This window comes from Canis lupus, chromosome 1, assembly GCF_011100685.1.
Source record: "Canis lupus familiaris isolate Mischka breed German Shepherd chromosome 1, alternate assembly UU_Cfam_GSD_1.0, whole genome shotgun sequence".
Lineage (NCBI taxonomy): Eukaryota > Metazoa > Chordata > Mammalia > Carnivora > Canidae > Canis > Canis lupus.
Window position 1 is genome coordinate 55,279,503 of NC_049222.1, and position 27,000 is coordinate 55,306,502.

The following is a 27,000-nucleotide window of genomic DNA, read 5'->3' on the forward strand; positions in this document are numbered from 1 at the left end:
GCGTGCAGAGGGGGTGCCGCCTCTTCTGCCCCAGCCCATGCCCGACCCCACCGCAGCAACAGGGCCACCTCCCTCCAGGCATCAGTGAGCGCACCTAACCCACGCCCGTCACCCTCAAAGTGCAGGACCAGCCCCAGGAAGAAAAAACTTTAGAGGAGAGATTGGCTAAACACTGTGGCACCAGGATTTTAAACTGGGGTGAAGTGATTACTGGTGGACCAAGCACACATCCGAGCACAACCGACAGGAGGAGAGTTTGATAGGAGGTCACATCACCTGCTATGATATGACCTTTCACGCAGAAACACCAACGGGCTCGCAGACAAATTCCGAGGCCTAATGCGTAGTACATTTGCCTGGGACAGGTTCAGCTTGCAAGAATCCCTGCAAAACCCGACTAAAACTACCATAAAAAGAATGCATTATTCATTGTGACCAAACCTGCACAAGGCCGCACAGAGCCCTTGGGTTGGGCTCAAGGACCCCAACTTCCTGAGGATGGGTCTGGCCACGTGTCCCTGGGCAAGTGACTAACTTCCCGGAGACTCGATCTTCCGGCTGGAGAATCTCAGGCACCCCGAGCAGCCTCCTCTGCTGCCTGCAGTCCCTTTCTTTGCCCCCTTTGCCAAACATGGTCTCCAGCATCTGTCCTCCCAGCACTCTGGAAGCCACCGGGCTCTGCGCTGGTCAATGTGGTGGTCCATCCTCTGGCCCCACCCTGCTCAGCACCGAGGTGCTTCCCTCCTTCGAGAAACCCCCCATCACTCAGGGTTCTGCACCAAACTCCTACAATCACACCCCGTGGTGCAGAAAATGCCTTTGGCTCTAGGTCCACCATGGCCCTATTAAAAATGACCTCTTCTTACCACTTCCCTAGCTGCCTACCTCTCTGGTCCAGAGCAACCACGGCCTCTCGTGTCCAATTATAGACATCTCCCTTCCCAGCACAGCAGCCAGGGTGACCCTGTGAGAATGCGGGTAGGATATCACACCAATCAAGTGGCTTCCATTCACTGAGCAGGTCCTTGACTCTACAGTGATCCAACAGGCCCCACGCAATCTGGTCCCATTATCATTGTAACCTCACCTCAACGTTCTCCCTGGACTCCGTCTCCTCCCATCACGCTGGCCTTCTCAAGGTTTCCACCTGCCTCAAAGGGGCCAGCGCCCTCCTACCTCTGCCTAGAATGCCCTCCATGGGGGGTGGCAGAGCTCACGTGCTCACCTTCTCCAGTCTTTATTCAGAGACATCATCATGGGGTCTTCCCTCAATATGTGCTTTAAAATTACATCTGCTCCACTCTCTGCTCTTCTTGCACAGCATGCGTCACCTCTCATATCCTGCATAACTTCGCTGCAATGGGGCCATATTAATGCAGACTCACATCTCCTGCTGGGGGCCCTGGCTGCCCGACTGGGGCTCTCTCCATCTCTCCTCCCAGGAGTCAGAAGCACACTGCACTTGGCAAGCTCTCTGAATTCCCTCCAGATACATCACTGTGTGCCTGACCCCACCTTGCTGTCCGGTTTAATCTGATCTCTAGTCTGATTTTGGGGAAACTGGGTCACTGTGTGAAGAGAGGTACAGAGTCCTGGGCCCCCTGTATGCCAGGAGGAGCCCTAGGAAAGAACCCAACTGGAAAAAAGAAGCTGTTTAACATTCATAGAAGATAGGAATCCATCATTAGCATAAGAGGTGCATATATTTCTGTGACTCAAGAATGAAGAAATTTGTTTACAAGAAAAAAATCCCCAAACCTCAAACCATAAGGCAAAGCAAAAAAAAAAAAATGTAGATTTGATAATATCAAATTTAGGCTTTGTATTCACTGCAGGGCAAGGTTACTGCCTGGTAGCTATGTTAAGAGTGATATTTGTAATTTGTAAAATCAGCAAGGGACCAACATGAGGAATAAATAAAGCCAGCCTAAGAATCCAAAGAAAAAGACGAGAATTCAAATATAGAAATGGGCAAAGAATATGAATAAGTAATGCTCAGAAGAGAAAACCCAAGTAGATACGAGGAAGCCTATGAAGAGATAAAGTTGCTACTCATTAGAGAATCCAAATTAAAACAACAGGACACCCTGCACACATGCCAGACTGGCAAAGTCAGAATGCTACATCGTGCCAGTGGAAATGTGGGACCCAGGACTTCATGCATGGCCCTGGGGCGTGGACGGGCACAGCCCCGCTGGACAGTGTTCCAGCAATGTTTATTCACACTAAATGCAAGGCCACGACCCAGAAATCTCACCACTCCTAAGTGCATACCCATGTAAGGGGCACATGTGGGGACGCTCACTATGGCTTTGTTTGTGGCATTGGTGATCACCAACATACATAATGACCCAAACACAGCACACCAAGTGTCTGCACATAACAGCACGTCAGCTGAGACCACTGAAAACTCCACAGTGGTTTAGGAGGACCCTTCCTTCCTGGGCTAGCTGGACAGAGTGGGCACCCTGACACCCGTGCACCACCCGGCAGCTGAGAGTGTCACACAGAACTGCTTGCCGGGGCCAACACTCTGACAACAGTGAAGTCAGGGAGACAAGGAGCTCCTGCAAATACACATGCCAGGTGAGTGCCCCGGAGAGGAGTTTCAACAGCGTATGCTAAGTCAGGTGTTGCTGAACAGACACACAAACAGAGCAAGACTGCGTATTGGTCAGCTGATGAAGACGTCATGACCAGAGGCTCACAGGGACCTCACCCCACATTTCCTTTAGGGCCAATGGTTTCATTTCGTATTTGCTAATTCAGCATTTGTGGCAACTTCACAGAACATAATGATCTCGAACAGCAAGAACAGATGGTACCCGCAGCTCCTAGGACTGCCGCACGTTTGCAAACACAGTCAGGGCCCAGCGCACATGGTTCAGAGACCTCTGTCAGGGCTCCGCACAGACTCCCAAATACACCTGAACTTGGTGGTGAAGTAAACCAGTCCCTCCTAAACTGTGCAGTGTGAACATGAGCAGTGGGGTTATTTGTGCTGAGGGTGGGGATCTCATGCTCTGTGCACCACAAGGACACAGAAATGTCACCATGACTGCTGTCCGACAGCTCTAGTCCACACAAGGGGACACAGCGAGTGGGCCCAGGGGCTCCTCTCCTAGACTGCATCTTCACGGGGTCTCACCTCTGATAATGCACCTCACCACCTGAGTGGGAAGGGTGGCTTCTTGGCCGGCCCTGTGTGCCTACTCCACCACGGTTGGGAGGCCAGACCCACACACCCTGCCCTTGGGGAGCCACGGCCCTTCCTGTGTCTGTATGCATGGGCATGCCTACTCGCTGGCCAAAGGAGGCTGCTGCTGGGAACAGAGCTCCCGTCGTCCAGTGGCTGCTGGACATGGAAGGATCACCTGCATCTATGAAACAATTCTTTTGGGCAGTCCAGGGGGCTCAGCGATTTAGCACCTGCCTTCGGCCCCGGGCGTGATCCTGGAGACCCAGGATCGAGTCCCACATCGGGCTCCCTGCATGGAGCTTGCTTCTCCCTCTGCCTGTGTCTCTCCCTCTCTCTGTGTCTCTCATGAATAAATAAACAAAATCTTTAAAAAAAAGAAGAGAAACAATTTTTTTTGTTGTAAATGGAAACAAACAGCTGATGCTTTATATTCTACTTGCATTCCAGTGGTACCCACGGGGAGAGCACACAGCCCAGGTCCACAATGAGGCTGGCTGGAGAAGCTGGCTCTCTGTGAAGGCCTCCAAGTCCAAAATGGAAACCCACAGCACTTGACAGATACTGGGGAATGTTTGCATGAAACTCTGACCCCTTAAAAGCACAACAGTCTTAACATGCTAGAATCAATATTCACTCATTTTTTTAGAGTTGTATTTGTAGAAAAATTCTTTTTAATCCTCTCATAAAAAGAAGGCATCCTTGACCTTTTAAAAAGTCTAAAGCAGCATTTTTGCAAATGTGAGTACAGTCTGGTTTCTGCTATAGCTGCATGGTCAAGGGATGAAGAGTCCTGGCTAATCACATGTTCTTCTTAATCAAATTACCACATATACTCCTGAAATAATAGCTCTCAAAAATAAAATTTACTTAACAAGAAAATTACATTGAACATAATGGATTCTTTTTCTAGTGATTCCAGAGTCATTGGTGGATATTTCAGTGCCTTGTTCAGAATGTTAATTATGAAGCTGAACAATAGTTGCTGGTTCACTGCAGAGCCTGGATTCTGTAGAGGAGCTCCTTATACAACCTTGTTACCATCCCATCTTGGAAGATGGAGGGACCACAGCAAGTACCAGGCCTCCCAGATGTTTGCAAGCCATCCCGAGCCCCCTCTTCCCTCCTATCGATTGCCAGTATAAGCATCACTTCTTCAGATGGGTGTCCCAGCTATGCAGCGTGGACAGGTGTCAAGAGTGGTGGCATCATCTACCTTCCTGTCCTGGCCCTTGACACAGTGGGATCCTCCTCCTCTTGTGTGCCCCTCCTGACCCACTTGGCCATAAATAAATGGTCTGCTTCTAGCGCCTTTTCAGGCAGGTCCAAGGCCCTGTCCCTGCAACTTCACACTTAGTTTCATGAATAATTTTAAGCTAAAAACTTAAAAGACCTCAAAAGATCCTGTTCATTTGCATGTTTTCAAGCCCTAAAATGAGCAGATCGATTTCACAGCTGTGAACTTCCATCAAATTTCCATCTTTGAACTTTACCATCACTTCACAGAGAGATATGCCAGCCATGGGGTGTTTGATGGATTATAAATCCAATAATCCCATTCAAAATTGAACAGTGCCCAGACAAAGAGGGTTTCCTAAAGAAGTCAGAAAACTCTCTCCCTAAGTGAAAATAACTTTAGGGGCAGCTGGCTGCCTTAGTTGGTGGAGCATGCAACTCTCGATCTCAGTGTTATGAGTTTGAGCCCCATTTTGGGTATAGAGATTACCCAAATTTTTTTTAATTAAAAAAAATTTTTAAGTAACTTTAGGACCATTCAGAGAAAAAAACAGTCTCATCTATTTTACTTTCAAATACCTCCCAGTAAATCATGTGGCCCTCATGCATTTCTGTGTTCTTTCAACCATATTTGTAGGTAAGGGAGGGAGGTGAAGAGGAAGGTCCCACATCAGGAACCAGGGACCAGACCTCCTGATAAAGGGGCCCCTCCCCTCTCACACTCCTTCCAGCCAAACCTCAGGTCACTACCTCATGACAGGCTTCTAGAACCACCTAAATCTATAAAGTGATTCTGTTCAAACTCTAGATTTGATCATGTTTGACTCTGATATAATTAAAGGGAATTTATCCTATATGTTGTAATTTGTTTTCCAAGTTCATTTAGAACACACTGTGTTAGTATTTGAGGGCTGCCCTAACAAAATACCACAAACCAGGTCACTGAAAACTGACATTCTTGTCTTACAGTTTTGTGGGAGAGAAGTTCAAAATCAAGGTGCTAGCAGAGCCATGCTCCCTCTGAAACCTGTAGGGGAGAGTCCTTCCTTGTCTCTTCCAGCTCCTGGTGTTGCTAACAATTCACAACAGCCCAGAGCTTGCAGACACATGGCCCCAGGCTCGGCCTCTGCCTCCCTCAGCTCATAGCTGTCTCCCCATGTGCCCACACTCCTCTCCTCCTCCTTTCGTAGCATGTCATATTGGATTAAGGCCTACCCTACAGACCTCATCTCAACTTCTTCGTAGCTGTCAAGTCTCTATTTCCAAATAGGGTCACAGTCGTAGGACTACAACCTACCTTGAGGGGGAACACAAGTCAACCCACAGCATATGGTATAGCAGCATTTACCTTCCTTGTAAAGAAAACTCTTTGGGCATTATTGTTTTATTCCTAAAGGGGGTATATTAAAAACATAATGTAATTTAGAATACATGATGGAGTAATACCACTGGAGAGAGACTACACTTGCCCCTCACCCTCCTCCATCCAGCACATGTATGTCAGACAGTTAGGTCAGAGCATCTTCAACCTCAAAGCTTAATGATGCCTGGTCCCTCATATTCTAACTGGGACATGGTAGGCATTAAACAGATATTTTTTGATTGGTTGATTGTTATTGATTAACCCTTTGTGACAGGTGTAATATATCTTGTAATAAACAACATAAAATATATTTAATGCTTTTCAAAGGTATGCATGGTTTTATGCCTAAAGTGTTTTTTTTTTATCAGATCATCTTACTGAGACACCACATAGAAGACATGCTTTTTAAAAAGACTGTCTATAAAACCAATTATCATCAAGAACCCTTTTAAAATGTTGGCTATATTGATCAGGAAAGAACAAAAAGATGATATTTTTAAAATATAATCTAAAAAATCATATGAGCTCTTTCACGTTAAGGCACAGTAGAGCAAAGATAAACATCTTTCTTTTAAACTGCTCATTATTATTCACCAAAGCTACAGGAGAATATCTTGGCAATATGTACTAAAGCTTTCTCATGAATCCTCCAAAGCTAGAAATATCTTACCCCAGCATCTACGAGATGCTACTCTGTGGTATAACAAAGGGGAGAAAAAAATCCCAAAGGAAGCACTGTTTCATGTGCATGATTAAAGACATGGATCAAAAATCACATGAAACCTGGGGCACCTGCATGGCTCAATCAGTTGAGCATCTGCTTTCAACTCAGGTCATGATCTCGGGGTCCTGGGTTGGAGCTCTGTGTCAGGCTCCCTGCTCGGTGGGGAGTCTGCTTCTCTGTCTGCTCCTCCCTCCTGCTTATTCTCTCTCTCTCTCTCTCTCTCTCTCTCTCTCTCTCTCAAATAAATACATAACATCTTTTTTTTTAAATCACATGAAATAGGAATTTACAGAATATTTTGCAGTGACTATTCCATATGATCCAGAAAACCATTTATCTCCATCATTTCCCTCTGACAGATGTGGGGGCCCCAGTAGAGCCTGTGGATGCATCAGGGCATGGCAGGGCGGCCGCCCCCAGGGAGCCCAGCCCCTGCTCCCTGCATGGGAAGACTGCCCATAAATACCTCCTTAGACTTGATGTGGGAAGTGATGAACATGTATTTCTTCAAACTGCTGAGCTACTGGGATACTTTGTCACAGCGTTTAGCCTATTCAGACTTACTGTTGCTAACATACAATAACACCCTTATGATTCAAATACTGTTGAAACCTAAATCCAAGCTAATCCACTCTACCAAAATTGTATCATCCCCTCCGTAGCTTCAAATCTGCAGATGCCAATTAGTTGGGGAAAGAGCCCAGGGCAGGAAGGGAGAAATTCTCACATAGAGTGGCCGTGGGCTTGGATGCTTCACCCCATCCCTTCTCTCTCATTAACGGGGCATTCAGCCAAAGGGATCAGCATTTCAGGAAGGCACTGGGGGCCTGGGATATATCCGAGGCAGCAGAACTGGAGAGGAAAAGATAATAAAGGAGAGAAATTCAAGAAAATTGCTGGCAGACTAGGTAGGAAATGAACACAGAACTTGTGCCTGCGCAAGAGGAGAGGTTTAGTACCATGGACAGAGGTCTGCATTCCTCTGCTTTTCCTCAGGTTTTCTTTCTTTTTCTTTTTCTTTTTTTTTAAAGATTTTTATTTATTTATTCATGAGAGACACACACAGAGAGGCACAGACATAGGCAGAGGGAGAAGCAGGCTCCCTGTGGGGAGCCTGATATGGCACTCGATCCCAGGACCCTGGGGTCATGCCCTCAGTCGAAGGCAGATGCTCAATCACTGAGCCACCCAGGCGTCCCTCAGGTTTTCATCTGTACTCATTCCTTCCACAAATAAGAGAAGAGACTTCACACAAAAGTGTAGCAGCTGCAATCATTTATTTCTATGTAGCACCGAGTCCAGAAGAGCACTTGCAGTACCTTTCAAAAAATAATGCTGTCGATATGTATGCCTCTTCTGACTATAGATGGCAGATGATTAAAAGGCTTCTGTTGAGATTTTAAAATAAGGTAAGAATTCTTCTGTAACAGCAGAGTCCGGCCTGACCTCCACAGCACTGCCTCCACCACCACGCACACCACATCATAAGGTTCCTGTTTTCGGAGCAGGCACAGGGTATTTATGTTAAAAAGGACTTGATTGAACTGAGTTGGAAGGTGATGGAAATGCCTTCAAGTGGATGTAAATGGACTTTGTCTTACCACGAAATTTTAAACAGAACTCCTTGGGTTACTCCCTGGGAAGTACTCACAAATCAAAGTCAAAGTATGTCTCAGGAGGCTATCCAACAGTCAGGCGGGGAAAGCAGCAAACTTTGGAATGTTATGCGTGCTCACATATTGCCTTCCTAAGACAAGAAGTGTTTAAGGAAAAAGCCCCATGAGGCACTGCCTTGCAGAGCAGCAATGTGCTGACAGATGTCTGGCTTGACCATGAAGGATACGCCAGGAACACATACATGTGGGCTCTTCCCGAGAGGGTGGTTGTGATCCAAAACCATGATTACAGTAGAGAAGGAAGATTCTTACTTTGTACAAAAACTGATTTAAGAAATAGGACGGCACTCTCTCCTAAGATTGAATGTGCACACTCTCTGTGTGAATTCCACTCAATATCTCAGGTAGGGGTGTGTGTGTGTGTGTGTACACAGGTAGGTACGTGTATGCCTGTTTTCCATGTACATGCACAGGCACATGTGTATATATATATATATATATATATATATATATATATATATATACACACACACGTCAACAGAGCCACGAGAAACTCTTGCACATATATTGCAGGTGTGGTAAGAATGTTTACTGAAAACAAATGAATGAATAAACAAGTCAAGAAGAGCAGTGCGTGGGCAGCCTGGGTGGCTCAGCGGTTTAGCACCGCCTTCAGCCCAGGGTGTGATCCTGGAGACCCCGGGATCAAGTCCCATGTCGGGCCCCTGCATGGAACCTGCTTCTCCCTCTGCCTGTGTCTCTGCCTCTCTCTCTCTCTCTCTCTCTCTCTGTCTCTCATGAATAAACAAATAAAATCTTTAAAAAAAAAGAAGAAGAAGAAGAGCAGTGTGTGGACTAATGATGAGCCCCTGGTGAACTCAACCCAAAGCAACATGAGAACTATTGCAGTTCTCTGCCCCTCGGCCACTGAGTTCAGAACCCACTTCCCAGACCAGCCTGGGAGCCCTATGCTATGTCAGCAGGTAGACCTTGGGATTTTTCACTTTATAAGATGCTCCAGGGACATATTTCTCCATGCCTCTCAAAATGAAATTGAATATTAAATCTGGCTCCAAGTCAATTCATTCTGTGTGACCTGTCCCATTAAGACAGTTGAAAGCCAAATTGTCACGCATTAGGGTCATGTGCCGCCTGGTCCCTGCGAGCCTGCTGACTACAGCTTCATAGCCCAGTGAGCCACAGGGCTTCTCGGGCTGCAAACCTCCCTCCCTGTGTGGCCTTGGATGGGAAGCGAACATGCTTCAAGTTCCACCCACATGGCTGCATTTCAGGTGGTATTTTCCCACATTAAATAAAAAGAGTCTTTAAAATCCTTTTAAGAGCTCATTTGACTTCATGGTCAGGAATCCATTTCAAAGTGAGAACAGCCGCAGGTCTCCAAATGAATGGAGAGGTCGGTCTGGGGGTTCCAGTGGGACTGAGACATACTTCTGGGCAGCGAGGGACAGCTGGGTCCAGGGAGCTGGGTCTGCGCAAGAGCCACCACTTCTAACAGGCAATAACTCTAAAACTCTTGTTTTAGAGGCCTGGAGCTAGGCTGAGCTTCACCCTGGGGTGGGGGTGGAGGAAGACTCTGGATCCTACAAATGAGATCTCCCTGTAGGAATGACCAGGTCACTGGTGTGACTGTCACCCGACTGTTCTTTCTCATCAATAATCTTGAGTAGAAACTAAAGAAAATGGGATTAGCCTAAAAGAATGAATCAAGACAAATATAACAATGAGTCATTAAATAACACTTAGGACATAAATAAATGTTCTTTTTTGGCAAATTTTCTAGGTTGGAGGGTATTTTAAGTTTTACTGAGGAAAACAGATGTAAATTTTACGAACTGGCTGGAATAACTAGAGCATAGAAAACATTTTTTCCACAGCTTTCTCTTCCTCCTCCAAATCAACTCTCAGTCGATATGCACTTTATATTTGTAATCTAAAAATTGATATAAAGTTCTCTCTATGTTCCAAGAAAAGTAGTAGGGCATGAGGACTACTTCCACATCTTCATTATGTTTGAGATGTTAAGCCCTATGATGTAAAATGAGGCCAGAGAACAGGTGTTTGGACCCTACTGTGTCCTCAGCACATGTCCATGGGGACTCTAAGCCCTTGTCCTTGGAAGGAAGATCAAGGATTTTTTTTTAAGATTTATTTATTTATTCATGAGAGACACAGAGAGAGACACAGGCAAAGGGAGAAGCAGGCTCCCCGTGGGGAACCCGATGTGAGACTTGATCCCAGAACTGTGTGATCACGTCCTGAGCCAAAAGCAGATTCTCAACCACTGAGTCACCCAGGTGCCCCAGAAGATCAAGGATTTAAGTCACATGCAAAAGGAAGAAGTTGGAGCCTTACTTTTCTCCATATACAAACACTGACTTAAAACAGAACAAAAACTTAAACATAAAACCTCAAAGTATAAAAACCCTTAGAAGAAAACAGGAAAAAAGCTTTATAACATTAGATTTGGCAATGATTTCTTGGATAGGACATGAAAAGAACAGAAATGAAGGAAAAATACATCTATGGGACTACATCTAAATGGAAAATGTCTGAGGACCAAAGGCCACAACCAACAGAGTGAAAAGGCAACCTACTGGATGGGACAAAATATCTGCAAACCCTGCACCAGATAAGAGGTTAAGATCTAGAATGTTTAAAGAACTCCCACAACTCAGCAACAGCAAAAATAATTTGATCAAAAGTGGGCAAAGGACTTGCATAGACATTTCTCCAAAAAAGATACCTGAATGGCCAATAAGCAAATGAAAAGATTCTCAACATCACCAACCATTATGGGAATGCTGACCAAACCCTATGTGATACCACTCTATTCCCATTAGAAAAGCTACTGTCAAAAAATCCCCCAGAATATAACAAATGTCAGCAAGAGTATAGAGACATGGCAACCTTTGGTGGGAATGTAAAATAGGGCAGCTGCTATGAAGTTTCCTCAGAAAATTAAACACAGAAATATCATATAGTCCAGCAATTCAACTTCAAAAAAAGTGAAGGCAGAAATTTGAACATGTATTTGTACACTCATGCTCAAAGACACATTATTCACAATAGCCAAAACATGCGAGCCACAAGTGTCCATCAACAGATTAATAAACAAAATGTGGTTTATACATGCAATAGAATCTTATTCAGTCTTAGAAAGAAAGGACACTCTGTCACCTGCTACAACCCGGTTGGACCTTGAGGACATTACACTCCGTGAAATAGCCAGTCACAGAAGTCAAATCCTGTATGATCCCGCTTATAGAGGCACCTAGAGTAGTCAAAATCAGAGACAGAAAGTAGAAGTGTGTCTATTTCTGTGGGTGGGTGGGCAGGGAGTAAAGGAAGGGGACTTGGAGAGTTATTGCTCATGGGTACAGAGCTTCAGTTTCATAAAACAAAAAATGTTTTCTGGATGATTAGTGGTGATGGCTGCACAACAGTGTGAATGTACTTAAAGCCACTGAACTGCACAGTTAACAATGGTTAAGATGGTAAATCTTATGCGTATTTTACTACAAATTTTGAAATATCCCCCCCACCAAAAGAATAATGTCACTGGTCCAAAGTATAAAACAACTCTCTCTATATGTGCACATGGAAGAAGCTGTACCAAGCTCACAGACATCTTTCTGCAAGGCAGTGCAACAAGGATTGTTGTCTTAGAGGCACACTGTAGTGAGCTCACACCAGGTGTGAATTCTGCTGTGAGATCTGATTCATTCCCTCCACCTGGTATTGGCTCCTTCACTTCTCAATCCTTGTGCTGATGCCTTAGCCCCCTTCCCCAGGCCAGGGGTAGGATCCCACAGCCCTGACCTTCCCATCCTGCCTCCCATGTTGATTTTTACAACCTTTTATTTGAAATTTGGGACATTCTTTCTTCTTTCCCCCTCCAGTCTAGACTAAAACCTTTTCCTGGTTCTTTCCATCACACTAGAGCCCTGACCACTGAACACCTCTGGCCAGATGCTTTCTCTTCCTTGGACCTGTACCATGCCATGCAGTTGGGGTGCTACTTCTTTGATGAAAGGTCCCCTTGGAACCACAGCATCATCAAGAGCCTGAGTGCAGACACTGAGGTATGCCTCCCAGCTCTTTAGCCCCACCCCTGCAAGATAGGAGCACACATCCTTCCAGTAGCTGGGGTATCAAATCCCCAGGTACTATGAAGTAGACACAAACCTTATCCACAATGAGAGATGATGAAGCAGAGGCCACAGAGCTAAGGAGGTGAAATAGATTCACAGAGGAGCACAGAGGATTTTTAGGGCAGTGAAACCACATATAAGATATCACAATGATGGATAGATGTCATCATGCCTCATCCAGATACACCATACATGAACCTTCATGCAAACTTTGGCCTTGGGTGACTGTGACAATGTATGTTCATCAATTGTAACAAATGTACCATTCTGATGGGAGACAGTGATAGTGGGGGAGGCTGTGCATGTGTGGGGACAGGGAGTATTTGGGAAATCTCTGTGCTTTCTGCTCAATTTTCTGAGGTCCTAAAACTGCTCTAAAAAATAAAAGGGGAAAAAATCTGCTGGGGTTTCTGTTGGCATCGCATTGACTCACAAATCAGTTTGGAAATGAACACCTTAATAATATTGAGTCTTCCTATCCATGAATATAGTATGTCTCTGTTAATTTAAGTCTTCTTTAATCTTTCAGCAGTGTCCCCCCCCCCCACCGGAAGTGCTTTATCCTTTTCAGTATGCAAACTTTGAACAGATTTTGTTAGATTTATCCCTATATCTGACAGTCTTTGTCTGCTATTGTATATAATCTTAATTTCAATTTCAAATTGTTATTGGTAATATATAGAAGTACAAAGAGCAGGGAGGGATTCCTCTCACAGCAGCTAGCTTTTAGCTGCCCCACAGACAGGGTCTCTCCAGGGTCTCAAGCATTGGAGGGATCATGAGGTTCCTCCCAGTGGCTTAGGCCTTTGCATCCTGTGAGAGATGTGCTAGGAGCTGGGTCGGATCTCCCTCAAGTCATGTCCTGGCCCTAATCTTTCTCACATATCTCCAAGGAAGGCCCATGGAAAGGAGATGTGAGGGAGTTTGGGCTCCCCTATGCCTGGGTCCCCCAGATTCTAAACTGATACAGAAGCCCACGCTTAACTGTTTTATTTGTATCCACACCCATGTTGGCTGTGCCTTCCACCTGCTCACTGCCACAGGTGAACTAGATCATGTCCCAGCTCTCTTTGAAGGGGCTTTCATCCTCAAGGATAAAGCCCCCTGATAGCTCTGCTCAAGGAAAGTTACCACTTTGTAGATCACCTGGCTTGTTCTCATTCCTGAGAACATTTTCTTTATGATTTTCTGCATCCTAAGCAGAACTAGAGCTCCAAAGTCTTTTGTTGATGTTGTTTGCTTGCTTGCTTGCTTGCTTGCTTTTAACCAATAATTTATCCAAGTATTTTTCCTTTCAGCAGTAAATAAAGCTTTCACATGAGAAAAAAACAACCAAGAAGCAGAATTTGTCCCAATTCATAATTATCTTAAGATCTCTTTTTACCTCCTGCTTTCAAGGCACACAAAAATTATGTTGACTCTGTTCATGATCAAGTACTCATTGACCATAGCTCTAGGTCACAAACCCCAAATCCCTGTGTGGTAAACAAGGTATGCCTGAGTCATGAACGGAGTACTTTGGTCTTTAAAAGCTTTGTATAAGGAGGTCAGCAGCTAATGCTCTTTGTTAAAATTAACAGCTAGAAATCAATGCCCTGTCCAACAGACATATGATTTGGCTGTAATTGATTTTATTTTCAAGGAAGTAAAATAACATGGGCAAAAAGGTAGGTAGCTCTTAACTAATAAAGTCAGGTGCTTTTGACCTTCCTAATCTAATGGTTTGGGGGAAGGCAGAATGAAAGCATCCACCCGTCAGTCATATGGGCATTATGCTTATGTAGAAGATGTGTTTTTCCTGGCCTTTTGCCTCAGACTTGTTGAGGCAAAGACCAGACCAGCTGTCCCATAGGCATGACCACTGTGAATATCAGCATCCAGAGACCTCCACTCAGTGAGTCCTGGAGCCTGTGAATGTGTACCTTCCATGTTAATGTTAAGGATCTTGAGATGGGGAGACTATCCTGAATTACATGGATGGGTTTAATGTCATCAAAGGGTCCCTGTGAGGGGAGGCAGGAGGGTCAGAGTCAGAAAGCAGACGTGAAGGTGGAAGCAGAGGGCTTTCCTCAGCAGGTGATGAGCTATGGAAATCAGACATCTCTAGAGGCTGGAAACAGGAAGGAAATTCATTCTGGGATAGAACGCAGCCCTGCCAACACCTAGATTCTAGCACGTCTGATCTCCAGAAATCTAAGTCTTTGTTGCTTTGAATCATCATGTGTGTGGTCTTTTGTTATAGCAGCAATCAGAGACTAATACAACCACTGCCTGGGCTTCCTGAGCTGATCACAGTGTTCTTCGCCTTGTTTCTTTCTTTGTGTTTTCACTAAAAACTTGGTAGCTCTGTTTAAAATAACTTTCTGGGATACCTGGGTGGCTCAGTGGTTGAGCGTCTGCCTTCAGCTCAGGGCGTGATCCCAGAGTCCTGGGATCGAGTCCTGCATCGGGCTCCTGGCAGGGAGCCTGCTTCTCCCTCTGCCTGTGTCTCTGCCTCTCTCTCTCTCGTGATTAAATAAATAAATTTTTTTTTTTTAAAAAAGTAACCTTCTGCATCGTTTTTATGAACTTATCTGTGTGCCTTGTACTGTAGTTACCAGATCTTCTATCCAACAAAACCCCTGAAGCCAGGGGACATGTTTCATTCATCACTATGTCTTCCAAACTGCCCTTTGCAGGACAGGTGCTGAAGAAATATTTCCTAGATAAATAAATAAATAAATATTTACTATTCACATAGCAACTTTGAAGGAAGGTAAAAGAAGAGGGGGTAAGGAGGAATGGGGAAATGTGCCATATCTGGGGGTTAGTTACTTTATTTTCTAAATGTAAAACTAAATATTGACTTGCTTCCTGCCTTATAATGGAGACTTTAGAGTAGTTCAGTTTACCAATTTAAAAACAGCTGCCAATCACAAGGGTCCTCACAAGAGGGAGGTAGCAGGACCACAGTCAGAGGGCGATATGAGGGCCGAAGCGGATGTCAGAGCAGAGACGTAATGTCATGCTGTCAGCTTTGAAGGCAGGCAGGGCCAGCAACCCAGGATGTGGGGAGAGATAAGAGAGCAGGATCTCCCCTGGAGTTTCCACAAGGAGCGCAGGCCTGCCAATGCCTGAGCTGAGCCCATCAAGTGTGGAGACTGTGGGTATCTGCTCTCCAGAACCATAAGATAATGAACTCAAGCTACTTTAAAATAGGAATATTTAAAATAGAAAAGGACAAATATCTACCTTCCCAATAGATTGTGAGTTGAGCTATTGGATAAAATGAGTATTACTCATATATACAGCAAAATATTGGTGACAGAGCAATGCCTGTAGATACTAGCAAAAAGACAAATTGATGACACACTGTCAGTTACTTGGAGAAAAAATGGATTTGGAAGTCAATGCCAGTGTTGTCAAAGACTGCCCAGTCTACCCCTGTGCTTCTAGAAAAGATTTGTCTAACTGCACGTATCAAGCCCTTGTTCTGAGGGTTCCCCGCTGCTGAGACTCAAGATGTGGCCCAAGCATGGACCAGAAGCACCACACCCCTGGGGAAAAGGCTGATTCAAAATGCAGAGTTTCAGGCCCACTGAGACCGACTGGGCCAGACTGTGGCTTCACCAGAGTACCGGGTGGCTGTGGAGCAAAGAGAAGCCGACTTCTAAGTGACTGCCCGCCACCAGGGAGCAGGCTGGCTCCCACCCTCTCTGCCTTCTGAGCACAGCGGGGGCTGCTTGGGGAGCCTCTGTGCTGCAGCCCAGACCCACGAAACACAGAGAGCTGCTCAGCACAGCCTAGGCCAGGGCCGAGCAAATGGTGGATCTGGATGGGCTTGCAAATGCTCCGTGACCACCCAACAGTAATACAAAGGTGCATCCCAGTTCCTGAGCTTGGCACTCGTGATACATATGCTACCCAACGTGTTCCAGTCTTCCTCAGTGGCCACACTGGCTTTCCATAAATACGCCAGGGAGCCCCTTCCCAAATGCCAGCTTCACTAATCACAATCGTCCCATCTTATTTAAAAAGAAAGTGGGGGATCCCTGGGTGGCTCAGCAGTTTAGCAGTTTCGGCCCAGGATGTGATCCTGGAGACCCGGGATCGAGTCCCACATCGGGCTCCCTGCGTGGAGCCTGCTTCTCCCTCTGCCTGTGTCTCTGCCTCTCTCTCTCTCTCTCTCTCTCTCTCTCTCTCCCCCTCTCTCTGTGTCTCTCATGAATAAATAAATAAAATCTTAAAAAAAAAAAAAAGAAAAGAAAAAGAAAGTGGAATACTGCTACCCCTCCCTGCTTTGTTCAAGATATCTGAAGCCCAAGCACCTAACTCGTGCTTCTGGGGCAGAGGACGAGGCCTTAGGCCTACGGGAAGACAAGCTGAAAGCCCAAGAATAGAACGTCATTGCCGAGCAAGAAGACATAAAATGAGACAAGTGTAGGCCGACCACGCTGGCTGGCACCTGGCCCCACAGGGGCACACCAAGGTCAAGTCAGGAGGGGCCCGGGATGGGGGCCTTGCCCCTGAGAAGAGGTGAGTGTTTCCGCAGCACATGTCACGACGTGTGTTTTATTCCCTCCTTCTGCCACCACGTAAGTGTCATACCTCCAGCCACTCTCTAAGAGGGATGGGGACTGACCAAGGGCGAGGGCGGTGCCGGCAGAGGCTGAGAGTCAGAGGAAAATTCACCCCCAAAACGTTCTCTTGTCCCAACCCCGGCACCCCCCACACCAGGATTCGGGTCGCCCAAAGCCAGAGGGAGCCGCACATGGTGCTTGGCTGGCGTGAAAGGACCACGCTGACTAGGCTACAGACCTAGTCAGCATCCACTCATGGCTTTTAGTTCGTGCCCTGAGAAGCAGGGTCTGTGGCAAAGACCTTGAGCCCCAGACGCAGGATACCAAGAAAACAGTTTCCCAAACACTGTATTCGTTATGGGGTTGAACTCTGCCCTTGAAAGTCCTAAACCCAGGACCCCAGAACGTGACCTCATTCAAAAAGATGGTCACTGTAGATGTAACTGAGTTAGGATGAAGGTCATCCCAGTTGGGTAGGCCCTAGTCCAACACAACCCCGTGGGAAGACACAGGAGAACATCCATGAGGATGGAGGCCTGGATCAGGCCACACGTGCACAGGCCTCAGGAGGCGCCCTGGGCAGGTTCTCCCTCCTAGCTCCAGAAGGAAGCCACGGCCTGCACCCCCAGGTCAGCTGTCAGCCCCAGCACCACAGGCGTAACTGTCGGTGAGACCATCCCAGCAGCCTGGGCGAGGCAGATGGAGGCCCAGAGGCTGTGCGAGGGGCCAACAGGAACACCTGCCGGCCTCGCACCACACCCGCCACCCTCCTGGGCCACCCAGCGGCCCCTAACCAGCCCCCCGAGTCCTCTCCTCTTGCATGAGCTCCTGCTTGGCAGCCCCCGCGGCTTCCCTGAAAACCCAGAGCCTGGTCCCCACGGCCCTGCGCCCCGCTCCTCCACCCCTGCGCCTGGAACAGTCTTCTCCAGGTCTCCTAGCTGCTCAGTCCCCTCATTCAGTCCCAGCCTGGCCCCCGCCTGCTCGGAGGGGACTTGTGCACCAGCACTCTGTTGGCATGCCCCCCGCCCCCTCACTCCATCCCCACTGCTCCCCATCATCCCTCGCCCCTGCACGGAGCAGTCTCATGGAGTTGCCTTTTTGCAAGGACACTAAAATGGAAGGTCCACGCGACAGAGACTTTTGTCTCTCTTCTGTGAGTCACTGAGTCCCCAGAGCCTGGCACAGTGCCAGGCACACAGCGCTCACTGAGACATTTGCCTGGAGAACTGAGGAGGAGGACGGGGGATGGGGGGCAGGAGGAGGGGGAAGGGGAGGCTGGATCCCGCCAGGCCTGCACCCCGGACCTGCGATCCACCGCCACACACACCGCCGGAGACCCTCGTCATCTTGAGAAGCAGCTAGAAATCACCCTCTGGTATTTATCCTATTACTTGGGAAACAGGCGTGTATGTGTCTGAATCCTCAAGGAGTATGATTTCCTGAAGAACAGGAGGTCTTACTCATGATTCTGTTAAGCCCAAAATAGACAGTAGATGCTCCCAAAACGATGTCTTCACCGAGACTTTGAGTTCTTTGTACATGAGTCGCACAGGCCGTTGGCTCCATTCGTCATAGGGCCAGGTGGGGATCCACTGTGGGGCCGAGGGACCCGGGCCCCCCTTGGGCGGCCAGGGGGGACCTGGCCAGGGCACAGATGGGGGCAGACGCTGCCGATGCCCGGCCGGCTGCTGACTCAACATGCGTTTGGCACCGCGGGGTGTTTTGGTACTACATCTTGGAGAAAAATATGTCTTAATGATTCCCTAGAGAGGTTTATGACTCACATAAATTGCAAAGCCTATGTCTCCACACCCAGCTCGCAGCTGCATCTCTGTCACAAGAGTACCGTCTTGTTGTTTTACTCTTAATTACCTCTGAAATATCTGAAGGGTCGCAAACCACACGACTTTCTACCTGTTATGGTGAATTCCTACCCGCACACCTACGGCATGACTAGGGAGGATACATACAACCTCTGTTGCCGTGATCATTCAAATCATCCATTTGAGATTAATAGAATATAAGGAACTTGTGTAATTCTTGGGGGGTTTTGTACACATAAAAAACGATTCCATATTTTCCCACATTGGTGAGAACGGGAGAGAGAAGCCCAGTGTGACGATGTCGAGCCAGTGAGTCCCGCACAGCCACACGAAGTACAGATGCGGGCTGTGGGGACACTGCCCGAGGCCTCTGGGGTGGGGACAGAAAGGAGCCAGTGGGGCGGCAGAGGCACCTGTCATCTCGCTGCAATCCCAGAGAAGAAGACCAAGCCACCACATCTGGCCCCAGGCCCGGATCCCGTCAGCCAAGAAGCCGTCAGCCCCCTCAGCGACCCTGGGGGATGGGTGACTCTAGGAAGGGAAAGCACGCTGCCAGCATGAATAGCTTTGGTTTGAATTTCCCTTATTTGTTGGTTCTGGGTTATACTTAGCAAATCACAGCATATTCGATGCCTCAGTTTCACCCGTGAGAAACAGAGGGAAAGTGACGGACCTCCCTCTCACTTCTCAGGGGCTTAGCAAGGCTGGAAGGTGAGGGAAATCACATGCAGTGTTCTTATTTCATCGAGTCATTGGGTTTCCTCTCTGGTGGGACTGGTGTACTGTCATTCCCGGGGGTTCAAACACAGGAGGCCCCAGAGGACACCCCAACCTTGATCTTAGTGCTTTTCCCATCCCGCTGCTCTAGGTTGAAGCGCAGCTTTCATTGGGTGTTCGCTGCACTATTTAGCAGCCACCCCAATATCAGTCCTTGGCAATCATGGGATTGGTCAGGATCCCCTCATCCCCGGGAGAACCAGCATTTCCTGCATGTGACCATCCACAGAGTCACTGTGCCGGCAGGGTGGCCTAGGCCACGTCTGCTGCTGTCCTGTCCCGGAGGCCGCTTGCTTGTTCACACAGGCTCCAGCCAGGACACAGAATGATGAGAGTAATCTGCTCTGCCTGTCCAAGATTGGGACCCATGGCCTCCTGATGGGGTGATCTAAGGCAGCAGGATGGGGTCCCTGATGGGTGCCCGGGGGTTTAGAGAGCGTCCCTGTTAGCACTGACTGAGCAGTCCTTCTATCGTTGGAGAGACAACACCCTCACATGCGCTCGCTGCTGGCTTTGTTACAGAAGCAGAAAGATGAAGAGCTCAGACACGACACCAGCTGAGGCCACCCTGCCACGTCCAGCGGAGATGAATGTGAACGCCTACGAGACGAGATGGCCGTGACGCAGAGATGGAGAGATAGAAGAGTCGGGCTGCCTGTCTGCTGTGGAGGCTCGCAGAGCCACCACTGACACATCAAATAACACGCTGCACAGTTTTCATCACGAAATGGCACATTTTCCTTCACTTCTGCCTCAGTCGATGCTAATGCTTCGTGAAGTCAGCGTTCCTGCGGCCCACCCCGCCGTGCATTTAAATACAGATGGGTTGCACCTGCTGAGCCACACAACCCTTCCTCCAAACTACATTGTGTTTACAGCACTTTCTCCAGAGTCTCTGTAAGGATTGCAAGGAGGCCTGTGTTTTGCTGGACCGAAAAACAGGAAGAAACACGAATGTAAACGGGCTGACACGGTGGGTGTGATGGGGATGACACCAGCTCCCGGAGACGTGACAGGCACTTGACAGGCAGTGAGATAATGAGCAGGGCTCCGAAGACCATGAATCTCTGTTCCAAACTACTAACTATCGCTTTAAACTGTAATTGCTTTGCTCTTAATTGCTTTATTACTTCTGAGGCTTCATTATTCTTCTTGTCTCATTTCTATTCAAACCAGTTTGGGTTGTTTTTTCTTTCTTTTTTTAAAGGAACAATGTAACTGTCTAGCTCCCCAGGGAGGGACAGGTAAGAGATGATATGCTGGAATCTACAGGTGATCTGGGGGCAGGTGGCTCAGCCCCAACCAGGGTGACATCCCACTGTTACCACGAGTTTAGCCCAGAGGGTGGTTCTTCTTTCTTCTTCCTTCTTCTTCCTTCTTCTTCCTTCTTCTTCCTTCTTCTTCCTTCTTCTTCCTTCTTCTTCCTTCTTCTTCCTTCTTCTTCCTTCTTCTTCCTCTTCCTCTTCCTCTTCCTCCTCCTCCTCCTTCTTCTTCTTCTTCTTTTTAAGATTCATTTATTCATGAGAGATACACAGAAAGGCAGAAGGAGAAGCAGGCTCCCTCTGGGAGCAGAGGACTTGATCCCAGGACCCCAGGATCACAACCTGAGCCAAAGGCAGACACTCAACCACTGAGCCACCCAGAGATCCCAGCCCAGAGGGTTCTGATAACACTTTGGGGCTGTTCTTTCCTTCAAGCATAAAGGGTTCTCCATGATCCCCCAAATCTCTTCCCTGGCCTCGCTCTGAGCTTCTCTCCCCTGAGCAGAGAAATCAAGGAGTCCAAGATGTAGCTGCTTGGAAGTCAGGCTGCTGGTCACTGAAGGAGGTCACACTGACAGATGCTCAGAATCACAGGATGTCCTGCCCCAAATAAGTGCCCACAGGTCCACCTGACCCCTGAGAAGAGGCCAGTGGCCAAGCAGCGGGGACCCCATCTTCAAGCGTCCTCAAAGAGGCCACCAGAGGCGTTGTCCATCTCACTGTGAGCCCTCCCACCCCGGTTCCCCCGCAAAGCTCCCCGCCAAGTGGTAGCTGCCCTCAGCAGGTGCCACCACCCTCGCCATGCTCTGCTCTGCCTTCGGATGCCACAGTCTCTACTGTCAAAACTGAGAGTGGAAGTTCAGGGGGGAGAGGGAAACACCCTTGTCATCACGTGGAAATAAAGTAAAACGATGCTAATGTTGAGAAGAACTTATCTGGACCCGGTTTCTAAAGTTGACCAGACAAGACAATGATCTTTATTAATAAATGTAACCCTGATATCTAAGCACTTTAAAAAAACACATACAACAAATTCCAATATTTTTCACAGGTTGTTCTGTGAAATTAGAAACTTGTCTTTAAAAAACACCTGTGTCTATACTACAGGGATGGAAGGGTAACAGATGGGGTAGGGACATGGAGTCTGGGGCTGAGCAGTGCTTAGAGGCCTCGCTTCCATGTCCTGGAAGGGGCCCACCCCACGCCACACCATCTCCCCCAGGGACCAGGGACCGGGGCCCTCGGTGGCATGCCCAGGTGAAGCATGTGACTCTGCAGTCACCCATGAACACTGGTAGGGCTCTAAGTCCCCACCTTCCACCTGGGTTTACAGCACGTAACCTGCAAAAGGAAGCAGGAAGCAGGAGTGCGAACCTCACAGGGCAGGTGCCGCTGACACAGTCATGGGTCAGCTCTCTGCTCCCAGATTTCCCTTCCACGACCATGGGCTGTCTCTCTCCCACATCCCTCCCAATAATAACCCTTTCAAGACACAGCTGAAATGTTCCCTAATGTGATCTGGTGAGGGTTTTTTGTTTGTTTGTTTGGAGTTTGTTGCGTTTTTTCAGACTCTCAAGGGTGCCCACTTCTGATGTGTCAGGTGAAATTCAACCCATAGCCATCCTCCCAGACTTAGGACACCACCTCCCTGTCCCAGCACTGGTGTCACAGCAGTGAAGAGGCACGTGGCTCCAACACCAACTTCCTATCTCACTTGCAGTCTTTATTCTAGAACCTTCTTTCATGGACAGAGCCCTGACGTGAAATACAACTAGACAAGAACCCCACATGGAGATATTCGTACATCAGATGTCCCAGTGTGTTCTATGCTTTAAAATATATCCATATGAAGACGATCCCCACAGAGACACCATGTCAGATGATGGCCAGGCTGCAGTCGATGCTGTGTCCTCCCCGTGTGCCCCCGGGGACACACCCATGTTCCTTTGTCATCATTCCATGGTGGCACCATGTGCCACCCACAGGTCATCAACAAATATTCTTGCTTGAATGAATGAACTGTTGTTAATGTGAATGACTTTTTTTTCCTAAATAGGATTTTTCATCATCACCATACATGTCAGACCGGACAAAGGTATGAAATTTTTCCACTCTGACTTCCTCCATGGGTCTGAGCCACAGATCCTCCAGTTACAGGTGACGGCACAGTCCCCCTCTGAAGGCCAGAGAGGATGCACAGAGACGCGCTGGCTTCTAACCCACCCTTAGATGGTTGTGTAAGCATTGTGTGCTGCCGGCTGGACCTGCCTGTTGCTTCCAGCATCATCTATCAGAAACCTCAGTGAGTAGCTTGTTGTCCCATTATTTCTCAGTGTCCCCACCAACACCACGAACCTATCAGAAATCAACATTATATCCCGCAAAATACTCCCAAAATTTGTCTGGAACTTTCTTCCTTCGTTTGTTAGGAGGCAAAGTTAAATTGCTTTCCTACCATGAAGAAATAGTAATAATTTGCTGTGTCTCCCCTCCTGTTATCAAAATCAACCTTAAAGCGGTCGAATGATTTTACTGCAATAAATCAGCATCTGTATTTCCATCCAAAATGTTAAGGATAAGACACTTTGAGACTAGGAAATCTTAGGAAATAAATACTGTTAATGAATTTAATGATTCTCAGTTAGGGGCACTTGGGTGGCTCAGTTGGTTAAGTGTCTCCCTTTGGTTCAGGTCATGATCTTGGGGTCCTGGGACTGAGTCCTGAACCAGACTCCCTGCTAGGTGGGAGTCTGCTTCTCCCTCTGATCCTTCTCCTGTTCGTGCTAAGAACTCAGTCACATTCTCTCTCTCAAATAAATAAATAAATAAATAATCTTTAAGAAAATTCTCTGTTAATTGCATAAGCGCTTTTGAGCATATCTTGTGACATAATCGTGGTGTTCAGTTTGGCCTATGAGAAGGAACAGTCGGCACCCCTGTACGAGCTGGCCTCCCGAACCTAACTGCTCATGTACCACATTAATCTGTCTGCAAGAAACATCCAGAAGGTTTCTGGTGATCAAAATTCCCACCAATGCCCAGCAAAGTGCAAATAAAAGTGGCAGGCCAGGCGTGGCGTGGTTTCTCTGAGACCCCGGGCCTTCGACTTTGTTCATTTGCAAGGAGGGCCTTGACCTCCGTGGAACTGACAAGAACAGGGGCCACACCTACTCTCCCAGAGAATGCAAGCCTACACCAGGCCAGATGTTTTGTTCAAGAATGCTGGAAGCTCCTTGTAAAGCCAGGAGCAGAGCCGGGCTGCACACTTCCAGGGCAGTATCAAAAGTGCAGGACTGAAAGGCTGCCAGCTAAAGATGAAGCAGCTTTGCACCCTTTTACTTTATTTAACCAACATATTACGTCATGTGATCATGAGATCCAGTGGCACCGGGCTTAAAATGCAGATTGGTGTGCATGCATTTAGACAGACGTGAAAGACGGTTCTTAGCATCCGAACAGACCATTTTGCAAAGCCAGCAGTGCTCACTGATCCACCCCTTCAGCTACAGTACCTTCCCAGCTATTTTAAAAAGTCAACAGAATTGCAAATTTTACAACTTTTATGGTTCCAAGCAGCGCCTGGCTGAGCAACTCAGGAAGTGAAAGCTTCTTAATTGCCTTGTCACCCTTCCCGGCTGCAGCTGCCTTGGAGGGCACTTCTTTGCAAGCGGTAGAAATGCGGCTGCTTCAACAGAATCCCTTCCTCCAGCGTTGATTCAACTTTGGAAGGTAGTGCTTCCCTACCCGAGGGCCCTGGAGCATGCTTGCTGGCACCACAGCCTCCCCCACGTTGCGTTGTCTGGGCTTGTCTGCTCCCGCTTTCCTGCCCCCTGGGGTCAGGCTTGTGCCCCCACCACACCGTGTGGAAACCAGGCTAATGCAGCCAGTGACAGCCAGTCCTCGGGGCACCTTTCCACCCAACGGCCCCTGCAGGGTGTGCTCCTCCCAGCCTCACCCTCCCATCCCCCTCAGCTGCTGGCCTCTGCCACCACTGACCTGCTCCTGGGGGCAGGGGCGCATCCCCCCTCTGCTCGCAGGGCTCCAAGAGCACAGCCAGCCCCACGCACGTTCGGAGGTCAGGGTGCCTACCTTCCAGCAGGTGCAGCCATTTAGCACTTCCGTGCCCCAGCTGGTTATCCTACACACCTGTCTTTATTGATGACCATCCCTCATCTCCCCTCTGAAAAGCCCCTGCTCAAGGACTCTTTTACTCTGGTTTGTGATTTTTCTTCCCATGTTTTACGTATTCCTCTGGAGGGAAATTTATTGGCTATCATCGACACATGGCACACACGTGTGCATATATGTATCTGTGTCGGCGTGTGTTTGCATGCAGATATTTCACTAAAATAACTGCTCATAGGCTGTTGATTTCAAACTTCCACGTCTCCCTCCACCCCACCTTCCTCCCCAAAGAATCAGGCTGTAATAAAACATGTATAGTTACTTCTTCCACGGTATCTTCTGCGGCGGGCTCCGCGTCCAGGTTAAGATCCTCCTCGGTGGTCTGACAACAGAGATACACATTGAAGAGAGTTAGCATGACAACACTCTTGTCAAGAGCATCCTACGGGTAAGCAGCACAAGGGCGAACAAGGTATTCCCTACTAGCGCAGCAGCGGAATAGGGCAAGTGCACTGAGGGACCGTCCCACCTGAATCTGCATGTGACCGTGTGAAGCTTCATGCAGGAAATGGATCTTTCTACAGCAGGTGGTGAGCAGAGCATGGAGCGTTCACAGCCACGGTTGGAAATTGCCCCGTCAGCCAAGCGTGTATCACTCATGGCACAAGTGAAGCGGGGAAGCAGGTGATTTACGTAAGTCCCTGACCTGTGGATCCACGTGGGGCTCAGACTAAAGGGGTTAGACAGATGTGACAAAGGGAGGGCGTCTGCAACCATTCTTGTTTGAATGGAATAAAATCACGGTCTCAGCTGATGCTTCGAGAATGACTGAGCTCGGGCAGGGTCAAGTTCCTGGCCCATAGACTCGTACAGCGGAGTGTTTCCATAAGGATAAGGCTTCACCAGGAGGGTCTGTGTCTGAGTCTTGCTTCCTACATCATGACCGAAAGCAAACTGCTTAACCTGGGCCTCAGTTTCCCTGTTTAAGTCTGGAACGTAATAGCATCTACCACTGAGGGATGTGGAGAGAGCTCCGGGGAGGAGCCCCAGACGGCTGGCAGTGGGGACACCATCGCCCGCCACACGCCCCAAGCCGGCTGGCTCACTACCTTCCAGGCGGTCAGCTCACCCAGCAGCCGTAAGACAACTGGCACCGAACATTCTAGACCGTGAGATGTCAGGGAGTCCTGTTGGATCTGCAATGTTTAAAAACAGGGACTTTTCCTTTCTTTAACGCATGGTGACATCCCAGAAAGGACGGTCCTGCTGACTCCTTCAAAAGAACATGGAAAGGGGATGAATGGGCCCCTGTGGATGGGTTTCTGCACCCCCTGACTCACTCTGTCTCCCACTTTCCCGCCTTGCCCCACACCCCTTCCAGGCATGCCCTGGGCCACCTTACACCTGCTGGAAGCAGTGACTGAGGGTCCGGCTAAAACATCATACACACAACTCTGTACGCTTCTCTTTAAGGCCAGATTCTTCAGGGATTTTATGGAGGGCCCAGTTTCTAATTAGCACACGTTTCCTTGTCAATACACCTCATTAAGTGGTCAAATATACCACCTAAATATTTCAAAACAATTCATAAAACCACAAATGCTTTTCCTCGATAGTCAAACAAATTTCCCCTGGTTTGTGGGCCGAGGCAAAGCTGGTTCGCGTACAGAGAACAGTGTCCCCAGTACAGTGAGCCTCAAGCCTGACCCAGGCCAGTCCGAGAAAACAAGGCAAGGCCAGAGTGACTCCTAGGTTAGGATAAAACTGGTCCCTAGCACTGGAAAACCAGTCATCAGTCATGTTAAATTTGTGCAAAAGCGAGTGACAGAACAACTGGCACCGTACAGCAGACTCTCTCATAAGAAGAAGCACACAAAGCTCCTCGTGCAAAGATTTTATGATATTTAATCTGAGTCCGGAGGCCAAATGTATTCCATTTGTTTTGCCCAATGTCTTGATATGTGAGATATTTTAATATCATACAACATAAAACGTGCAAAATTGGAAAATACAATGAGCCTCTGAGTTCCAGGGCAGAGAGATTTCACATGTGTGGATTCAGGGTTCCCCTGGACCCAAAGGACCTCAGGACCAATGCTTCACATTTACTCTTTCCAGGAAAAGCTCTGATTTTCTGGGTTCCAAAG

The 27,000-nt window shown here is 47.9% G+C and overlaps 1 protein-coding gene across 1 annotated transcript in view; it reads right to left on the reverse strand.

Annotated features, from left to right (window-relative positions):
• The window catches only part of RPS6KA2 (ribosomal protein S6 kinase A2), a 345,143-nt gene that overhangs the window by 315,957 nt on the left and 2,186 nt on the right, over positions 1 to 27,000 (reverse strand). The window contains exon 2 of the mRNA XM_038526526.1: positions 25,176 to 25,235. Coding sequence (XP_038382454.1) covers positions 25,176 to 25,235 — 60 coding nt within the window. The remainder of the gene's footprint in view (positions 1 to 25,175; positions 25,236 to 27,000) is intronic.